Source organism: Phaseolus vulgaris, chromosome 3 (genome assembly GCF_000499845.2).
Source record: "Phaseolus vulgaris cultivar G19833 chromosome 3, P. vulgaris v2.0, whole genome shotgun sequence".
NCBI classification, from domain to species: Eukaryota; Viridiplantae; Streptophyta; class Magnoliopsida; order Fabales; family Fabaceae; genus Phaseolus; species Phaseolus vulgaris.
In genome coordinates, this window is record NC_023757.2 from 29437562 (window position 1) to 29448079 (window position 10518).

General features: G+C 33.6%; 1 protein-coding gene across 1 annotated transcript; it reads left to right on the forward strand.

The window, feature by feature from the left end:
* Positions 1-2203: 2203 nt before the first annotated feature.
* On the forward strand, positions 2204-10518 carry LOC137807022 (uncharacterized). Its single transcript, XM_068607440.1, has 15 exons — positions 2204-2841; positions 2927-3121; positions 4044-4118; positions 4206-4373; positions 4636-4799; positions 4960-5178; positions 6785-6911; positions 7049-7237; positions 7609-7850; positions 8500-8619; positions 9119-9344; positions 9425-9484; positions 9560-9733; positions 9819-9928; positions 10056-10518. The coding sequence occupies exons 1-15, from the start codon at positions 2665-2667 to the stop codon at positions 10219-10221; spliced, it is 2412 nt and encodes an 803-aa protein (XP_068463541.1). The 5' UTR covers positions 2204-2664; the 3' UTR covers positions 10222-10518.

A 10518-nucleotide genomic window follows, 5' to 3' on the forward strand; every position in this document is an offset into this window, starting at 1 on the left:
TTTATTTTAACTATTTCAAATCAAACTGACTTTTAAATGAAATTAAATTCATTTTTACTGATTTTGTAAAAAAATACAAAAATATATTTTCTGTTTCTCATTATTGTCTCTTTCACTCATTATTTGGTTGTGAAAATAAATTTTTAATTTCAATTTAAAATAACACTGATAGTTAAACTCTCTGTCTAGCATTTTTCAATAAATTCACCCATACAATTACTAAAATTTTGATACACAGAAAACTGAAATAAAGTAAAACAAATTTGGTGATCTTAACTTGTTATTAAAAATTTTACATTATTGTATCGGGATATAGTCTTCCTGGCCATTACATCAAAACATGTCACTGTTTTTTCTGTCTTTACTTTTCCATTGACATCTCAATTTGACACTAATTCATCTAACAAAGATTAAAAATGTCTTCACATAGTGCAATAAACTATTTTACAGAACAGTTTTAAATTTGATTTTAAAAATTAGTATAAGTTTTAAATAATGTATTTGGCTTAAAAACTAAATTACAACATAGCGTGTATACTATTAGATTTAAAATAGAATATAGTTCTACTAAGTCATTAAAGAGATATACTATAGAGGTATTTAAAAGTTCTTTTTTTCCATGGATTGGATCATTGTGCAATATTTTATGTATTAAAGAAGTCAAGTAAATAAGTTTCAAATGTTCTATACTCTTCTTTTCTCGATGCAAATGGTGTATGGTTATAGACCACTGCATTTTGGAGTCAGATGTCAATTCATCTTAGAACGTTTTAAACTCTTGTTTTTTCAACAACTCGTTTTTTTTTTGCATATTAAAATAGAAACAAAGAAATTAACAAAAAAAACAATTAAATACTATAATTCTATGTAACATTTATTAGTACTGAAGGAAGACCATTTATGTCCACGCAAAAAAATAATAATTTTATCTTGAAACAAAAGAATATAAATATGATATATTTTTAATTTTAATTACAAAACCATGATGTAATTTTAATTAAATAACCCGTTAATACAATTTTATTAATTAGACCAACCCAATCTTGTACTTACTTTGAACCAAATGGGCCAGTCCATGATCAGTCTTTTTTAAAATATAAAAATTCTTAAATCATAAAGAACTAAATTTTAAAATTTAAAACATATTTGCGGTAAAGCATGGTTTGTATGAAGGTTTTTGCTTTCCGCACCTCCATTATTGTGCGTATTCATAATTTTTAAAATAATTGTTCTACTTTTTATCTTATATTTCAGTGGTAACTTTTACTATAACAATCTTCTCAAAACAAAGTTTTTAGAATATATGAAATGTTTTTTAGAATAAGTTTTTCGGTACATATAAAATATTTTATAAAATATTTTTTTTGAAATAAGCTTTCTAGAACACTAAATAAGCATCCATGTTCCCTTTCTGGATTGAACATTATGAAAAATATTATAAATTGAGCAATGCACAAGTTTTTTAAATTAGACAATCTAAAAAAAGAAAAAAAACTATGCTTTCCTACATCTCTACCAAATTTAACAAATCCAACATTTTTCTCTCTCTCTCCTTTCTCTATCATGTAGAGGAGGATAAAACTTATCCTAAATAGTCATTATTAGGACCAAATAATTATAAAATACTGATAAATAATAATGATCATATACATACATTAAAATTAATGTGCTATTTATAACATCCAATTTGTAAAATTGTAATAAACTGAAATTGGTGTCTCATGATATAAAATAATAAACACTACATTAATATATAAAAATTGAGATTAAGTTAGTTAGTTTACTTCATACTAGACATAACACTACAAATAAATATAGTTTGTGAAATGAAAATTACACTTTCATACTTCAGGTCCACTGTTCTATATTTTGAAATTCTATAATTTATTTTTAAAATTTTGGAATTTTGTGATACATTCTGAAATATGTCATCCACAATAGTTTTTTGAGTTTGCTTTTATATTTTGAAAATCACTTTCTAGAATAAACATCGTACAATTTTGAAAATATGATTATGGAATACAATGTAAAAACCCAAAACTTGATTCTAGATCATCTGTTTTGAAACATAGCACATAATTATGAAAACTTGATTCCATAATTCAATCGATATCCTAAAACACACATTCTGAAAAGTGTTTTTTCAAACTTTAATTTTCAAAAAAGTCATTTTCACCATTTTATCAATTATTACTAAAATAACAATCCTTCCTAATTAAAATCACAAACCCTTGCTTCTAAACAACATCACGTCCACCACACCTCTTACCTCCACCACCCACCTTCAGCCAGCACTTTCAACAAAGTCTCTTCCATGGAGATTTCACCATTCAAATAAAAATCTCAAGGGTAAATTTGGTATTTCAAAGTTTTTGAAGGTGCAGGTTCAAATTGAGGGGTGCAGTAAGCAACTTCCTTGAATTGGATCCAAAACATGGTTTCTGTCGCTGGAGCACAGTCGAGGACATGCGTTGTTGCAATTGGCAGCCATCAGGTCCCGGCGAGTGGACTCCCCAAGAACACTGACCATAGTTGTTGTGCGAGTCTCCCACATGGCTAATTGATTCCTCACAATCTCGCAGTTGCAGCAACACATGTTCCTATTTCAATCAAATCACTAACAATTCTCACATTCCTGAACTGAATCAACCACCGAGCGAGGTAATGGCGCCTCGTTCACTCCTACTCGCTCTGCTGAGTCTTCTCCTCACTCAGTCCGAGTCGGCACCGCAAGCCTTCAAGAGAGAGCCCGGCCATCCTCAGTGGCACCACGGCGCCTTCCACGACGTCGGCGACAGCGTCCGATCAGACGTCCGCCGCATGCTCCATTCTCGCGCTGAGGTCACTTTTATTTTCCGTGAAATTAAAATCAACATCATACTCCAATTAATTGATGTGTTAATGTGCGTGTTTGTGGTTTGTGTAGGTTCCTTTTCAAGTTCCGCTCGAAGTGAACGTGGTTCTGATTGGTTTCAACGGAGACGGAGGTTACAGATACAATATCGACGCACATCGATTGGAACAGTTTCTCAAAACTAGCTTTCCAGCTCACAGACCTTCGTGTCTGGAGACTGGGGAGCTACTTGATATTGAGCATCACATGGTCTATAATGCATTTCATGTAAGCCACGTTTAGTATGCCTTGTACACTATTTAGGCTAATTGTTGTTTCATTATCCCTATTTGCTTGCTGATTGAATTGGATTGAAAGTGAAATGCAGTTCCCAAGCTTTAGCGTGGTGCTTACTGTTTAGCTGTGACTCTGTGGTTTGCTAGTTTGGGAAGGTTGAGTTAAGCGAATCAGTAGAGTTCTCATTACCGATGTTTTGGTCTGAAATTGGATAATTTTAGTATAGGCCTAAGTTGTGGAATATTGAAATGCAGAGCACGTTCATTGGAGGAGATCCTAGTGCTTTCTTGAACTGCATATTCTAAAAGATTTGTTTGGTTAAGCTTCTTTGTAAACACTTACAAGAGATGAAAATAGGAAGATAAAAATATGCAATGAGCTCTCCTAAAATGAGCTTATTTATAAGTTAATTTGCAGAAGTTTTTTCATATTAACTTCTCCAAAAACCTAATTTTAACTTAAGAAGATTTTTATTTTATTTTTTCTTCCTATTATCTTTAAGTACTGTGTATTGAGAAATTTATACCAATAGATCCAAAGTTAAAGGTTTCAAACCATATAACTACTGATTAAAGTTTGATCATGTCCATATTTCTATACACGAGAAAAAAAATAGTCAAGATTGAATTCCCAGCCTAGGAAGGTCGAGAGAGGAAGAAACAATGAACTTTTGTTTAGATGAACTTAAATACCCCTGTAAAGAATTACCAGTTGGCTTTGTTTGAGAATCAAACTGTACTTTAGAAATCTTATGGTTTGACTAAGACTGTTCTATTTGGCATTTTTGTTGAAGCATATTCTACAGTCGGACATTCTTTTTGATGTCATTGTCTGTTTCTTTGTATAGGCGATCATGTACAAACAACTAGATAGATATGAACTCTAATAATTTAAAATCTAATTCTCACTGCAGGCTGGGCAGCCTGAACTTATAGCACTTGAGAAAGCACTGAAAGAAGCAATGGTTCCTGCAGGAAAAGCACGGGAGGTAACTGTGTTGTCCTTTCTTTTTCTATGCCACTTTCTTTTGTTTTTATTGGATAGGACACTTGCTAAAGCTTACCACAACTTGCAGACTGAGTTTGGAAGGGAGGTACCTTTGTTTGAAGTTGAAGCAACAGATGTGGAACCAGTATTTCAAAGGCTGTACTCCTACATATTTGACATGGACAGTGTGGGATCTTCTGTAACGGAGATGGACAGACCAGTGCCAAGTGCAATATTTATTGTAAACTTTGACAAGGTATAATCAATAAGCAATACCTTTAGTTACCAATATTAGATATATCTTACTTTAATTTCTATAAATTTGGTGCATTATATTAACTCTATGTAACACATAGTATAATTGATAATTTTGCTTTCACGAATTACTAAGGGGGGAGATATGAGTACCTGGATAAGTTCTTCGTTCTTCCTGCGTGTTCAATATCATATTTCTCTACTACTGTGGCAATTGTATGTTTTTTAAATATTTTTTTCTGCTAATTTAAAATTACTTGTAGGTGAGACTCGATCCTAGAAATAAGGAAATCGATCTTGATGGTTTAATGTACGGGAAAATTCCTGACCTAACTGGGGAAGATATGAAAAAACAAGAAGGAGATTACATCTATCGTTATCGTTACAATGGTGGAGGAGCAACTCAAGTTTGGCTAAGCTCTGGCAGGTATGTGATTGTTTTGTATTTTCTGTTAAACTTTAGTTTCTTCTCTCAAAAAGTTTCCCTGGGAAAAATTGGTTTAATGGTATATTCTGTATCTCAAGAAATTTTGTTAGCCCATACATCATACATACATGAGCCTGACTGTTTTTGTTTATTCATTCAGATTTGTGGTGATTGACCTTTCAGCAGGGCCTTGCACTTACGGTAAGATTGAAGCTGAAGAAGGAAGTGTCTGTTCTAGAACTCTGCCAAGATTACGAAATGTGATCCATCCTAGTAGTATGAGCACAACTTCTCAACAGTCAAGCAATGATATTTTTCTTGGACAGCTTGCTTCTTTGGTATCAACCACGGTGGAACATGTTATTGCACCTGATGTGAGGTATTGAGATCTATAAGCAAATAACAACTGCTAAGCCTTATCCCACAAGGAGCATCTTCAATAGAGTTTTCTATCTACAAGAACCATTACTATTGAGTTTTCACCATTGCTCCAATCACATGTGGCATCAGCGGTGTAAGAACTGTCCTTGTTTTAGCAACTAATTCCTAACATTAAAAGCCCATAAAACTGATATTGGAAAGGAGTGCTCTGCAGGAATCAATCCAGCTGCCAGTCAGTCTCTTTTGACAAAAATTAATATCAGATCAACCATACACATTGACCGTAACTCTAGCAGTTGAAACATGACTAGAATATTATTACCTTTTAAGTTTAAATAAAAACAAATATAATAAAGCATATCATATGAATATATAGGGTATTACATCAGACTCATTTTAAGTTTTTGCAAGTTGCACCTATGCTGTAAAATGTTGCTAGGGTTGTTAAATGTGATGTGGAATAGTTGGGTCCATTCAAAGAATGTTAAGCAACACTACCTTAGCTGTGCCATTGGAGATCCTATCAGCAGGGTCGTCAACTACACAGGGATCCACTGGATTCTACAACAACCTTAAATTCTGTAAAGCACTTTAGAGTGAGGTCTTTTATATTATTAGTTTCTCTTGAGGTTTTCTTTGTTCTTTGGCCCCTTTTAATTGGAAAGCCTTCTATTTTGCTTGTCTCACATAACCAAACCTCTGCATGCAACTTTTCCTCATTATCTCTTCAATTGGTGGTCTCAGAACTTTCTCTTTATGATATGCATTTATTCTTATTTTTAGTTTTTCTTTATCCATTAATTTATCTCATGATTCTTATCTTTTATTTTAGTGGGGGTGGGACATGCTTTTGTTGACTTTTCACTGCCCAAACTATCTAGCTTAGCTGATTTTATTGTCTTCTGCTTGAATTTCCATAAGCTCATAAGCTCTTTGCTTAAGCAGAACCATTTTAACTATCTAGGTTGGAATTTATACATGGCATCCTAATTGTGTTCCCCTTAATGTTGTAAGATGGGTTCTGGATGCTCAATTTTTGAAACTTGTGGTATGATACCAACCTTAATTTTCATCTCCAAAACATTGTCTTAGAAAGTGGAGTTTAAGTCTAACTCAACCTTACAAAATCAGCTTGTAAGATGTGGTTTGCATCCATTTATATACTATAATTTTGTTTTATCTCTAGTTGATGTGAGATTTCCAACACACCACCTCACGCTAAGGACTAGACATCTCGAGCGTGAAACTAAATATTTGTAGATAGTCCAATAGCAGCCTGACTCATTAGGATAGACTTTGATAACCATATTAGAAAGTGGGATTTAAGCCTAATTCAACCCTAAAAAATTGACTTAAAATGTGAGGTTTGCATCCACTTATATATTATAATTTGGTCTTACTATAGTCGATATGGGATGTCCAACATATTGTTATCCTTCTCTTGTGCCCCTTTGTTATTCTTTTGTTTAGTATTCTATACTTTTATGTAATTTAGGCTGTAGTTGTCTCTAGAATGTGAATAGTATGTGCACTTGAATGATTTATTAACTGATCACCAAAGTATTAGCTCTAGAGTTTAATTGTATTGTTATTGATTTGTTCAGGTTTGAAACTGTTGATCTTACTTCAAGACTGCTTATACCAATAATTGTCTTGCAAAATCATAATCGATACAACATTATGGAAAAGGGCCATAATTACAGTATTGACATAGAAAATATTGAGGCAGAGGTTTGTAATTTCCTTTAGGGCAGACTACCTATTTTTGTTAACTCGGTTTGAAAATTGCCTTATGGATTTTCTAGAACTGAGGTTTTTTGTAATTTAGTAGGAACATCATGCAACTGTTACATTTTTTCTTTCCACAGGTGAAGAGTATGCTTCATGATGGGCAAGAATTAGTAATTATTGGGGGTGCACATTCATTACATCGCCATGAGAAGCTAGCAATTGCTGTTTCAAAAGCTATGCGTGGACATTCCCTGCAGGAAACCAAGAATGATGGTCGTTTCCATGTTCATACCAAGACATATCTAGATGGTGCTATTTTAAGAGAAGTGAGTGCTGCCTTGTACTCTTTGTTGCTTAAATCTTCTGTTTTTAGTTTTTCATATGACTTGACATGGGCAATTGATTTCTTCCTTTTCATGGGGTAATTAATTGAAAAAATTGTACTAACCTAGTTAGTTGTTGATCATGAGTATCAGTTTGTAACCCCTTTTGTTTAATAGACAAATTTGAATGCTTAGTAGACATAGTGCTACTCATATTATACTTTAAGCCTAAGCGATCTTCTGAAACCTCCATAATTCACTATCCACATAGTTGAATTAAATAGATCCGCATCTAAGATGCTAAATGCAAATTAATTCTATTACTATATTAGCTATTTATATATGGATAATGGACTTGAAACCTCATTTTACAGGAGATGGAACGTTCTGCTGATGTGCTTGCTGCTGGATTGCTTGAAGTGGCTGACCCATCTCTTTCAAGTAAATATTTCCTCCGCCAGAATTGGATGGATGAATCTGACGAGTCAACTGATTCTATTCTTAAGCATAAGCCTCTATGGGCTTCATATAACTCAAAATATGGTGGCAAAAGGAAAAAGAAAGTAAAGAAACAAGGGGATCTACAACCAACATATGGAACTAGAGTAATTCCTGTGTGCGTACACTGCTATCTTTTTTCCTAGATGAACATTGAAATACAACCGTAACATCTTAGTGTCTTTGTTCTTGTATATTCATATTTAATAACACCTTCTTTTGTACTTTTATTATTTCCAACTGATCTCTCACTTAGGTCAATTAGGACACTTGAGGTGAACCTAGGCCTACAAATTTGCAGTTAGATGCTTTGGACTTCATAAAGTTGGTACCCAAAATTTGGTGGTGAAAATGAATACTCAAATAACTCAAACTCAAAAGACGAAAAAAGTTATCCCCTAAAAGATATTATATTGGTTATATGTAGCTCCCAACATACAAAATATATTTATTTGTATTTCAACAGTGATTGGTCAAAGTTGAAAAAATTGTTAGAAAAAAATCTTAGAGAGTTGAACTTTTGTAAGGAAAGTTTTGGAAGTACTCCTCTGTGTTGATCTATTATATCAATCAATCACATAGTTTGGGAAGATTTAAATACTTGTGATTAGATCATTATATTCATTCTGATGGTCTTTTTTTAAATGAAATGCATCATATTGCACTTGTTATATGGTAAAATATTTTGATTGTTATTGATGACATTATTTTGTTTCAAAACCAATTCAGTGCTGAAATTTTCGAATGTAATGCTTTTTAATATGCAGCTTTGTGCTATCACTAGCGGATGTGGATCCAAACCTTATGATGGAGGATGAAAGTATGGTATGGACAAGCAATGATGTTGTAATTGTGCTTGAGCATCAAAATGAAAAGATTCCCTTAAGGTGAGTAAATATAAATGTTCAGATATCCAGTTCTTTCAAATTGAAGATTTATACATACTACTGTAGACATTTTGATGCGTATATGGGAGAGGAAGGAATAAATGGGCTGCACACTGCTTATTATGACTTATTCCTAACTGGCAACATCTATACTATTGCAGGCTCTATAAAACCATCTTATGTTTCTATGTGGAACCTCTAATCCTTTTTGTCCATAAAGTTTCCACATCTCAATTTAATAGTGCCAATGATTTTTACCTTTTGATTATTTTCAAATGTTTGTCTGTCTTTTTGAGGATATGTTGTTAATGCATTGTGATACAATCCACTTAGTTTTTTAGAAAGCTAAGTGTACTCTCTTTTCATGCTGACTGTATTTGGATTGTTCGACTCAAAGAAACCATTTCAAACTCTGCTTTCAAATACCATGGGTTTCCTCGTTATTTATCAGTTTTGTTTTGCAAAACTTAACACCACTCTTAACTGTCTTGTTTGACAGTTACGTTTCAGAAACACAGAAAAGGCATGCTCTTCCATCTCAGGCACACCGTCATATATTGGCTGGTCTTGCCTCAGTTGTAGGTGGTTTAAGTGCACCATATGAGAAGGCTTCTCATGTACATGAAAGACCTGTTGTAAATTGGCTTTGGGCAGCTGGTTGTCATCCATTTGGACCATTCTCTAATACATCTCACATCAGTCAAATGCTCCAAGATGTTGCTTTGGTTAGTGCTCTCTCTGTATGCCCTAGTGAATTTTATTTACCAAAAGGTATTTCTCTTATTATCTTTTTATTTATTGACAGAGGAACTCGATATATGCCCGTGTGGACTCTGTACTTCATAAAATTCGTGATACATCAGAGGTAATTCATGCTTCATTTGAGTTTAAATAAATACCAGTACTTGATTCCATGAAATTACCTGTCAATTCTATGCAGACGGTACAAACTTTTGCAGCAGAGTATCTGAAAACTCCCCTTGGTGAATCAGTAAAAGGAAAGAAAGAAAAGTCAAACACTGATTTGTGGTTAGAGAAGTTCTACAAGAAAACTACTAATTTGCCTGAACCCTTCCCACATGAATTAGTAGATCGCTTAGAAAAATATCTTGATGTAAGCTTTACTTGAATGGAGTTCTTGACCTGATTTTGCAGGCATTTGTATTCTTAACATACTGCAATTTGTTTACATACACCAGGGCCTTGAGGAGCAGCTTGTTGATATGTCTTCACTGTTATATGATCATCGGTTACAGGATGCCTACTTAAACAGTTCAGATATTCTGCAGAGCACGATGTTCACCCAACAGTAAGTTACCCTGTATTTTAGAACGTCTTTATTTATCTTGTCAAAATGGGGAGAACTCATTCTAGTAAACTGATATTTTTCCCATGATACTGTTCAAGTCGGTTATTTACAATTTTGTGAATTGCAGATATGTTGATCATGTCTTGGCCAGCGAGAGGGATAATATGAGATGCTGCAAAATTGAGTACAGATATCCCGTGCACTCGTCTCAAACTTATATCTATGGGGGGATACTTATTGCTGGATTCATTGTGTACTTTGTTGTAATATTCTTCTCAAATCCGGTGCGCTGAAATCAGCAACCAAAAACTACCCACGCCATATCACACCGGGTAGAGCTTATCACTGCTATACCAAAATCCAATATCAAATGTATACAATTTTGAATTCGTAGCGATCAATGCAGGGCAAATGAAAAGAACAAAATTACTACAGTAACATTGTCTAGATTATGTATTTTGGTAGGTACTGGCAGGGCTTCAACTTTAGTTTACTGACATTCCTATGCAATTCGTTGCAAAGAGCTGTGATGGCTGAAACCCTAAATTTAATGCTGAAGATTCGAATGAATTTGGGAGCTAAAGAAATAA

What these genes read in the sequence shown, in the direction of transcription:
- LOC137807022 (XM_068607440.1), top strand. Translation starts at nt 2,665, where the DNA reads ATGGCGCCTCGTTCACTCCTACTCGCTCTGCTGAGTCTTCTCCTCACT. An exon ending in GTTATTGCACCTGATGTGAG is followed by an intron (nt 5,179 to 6,784) that starts GTATTGAGATCT and finishes TGATTTGTTCAG; the next exon opens with GTTTGAAACTGTTGATCTTA. An exon ending in ATGGTGCTATTTTAAGAGAA is followed by an intron (nt 7,238 to 7,608) that starts GTGAGTGCTGCC and finishes CTCATTTTACAG; the next exon opens with GAGATGGAACGTTCTGCTGA.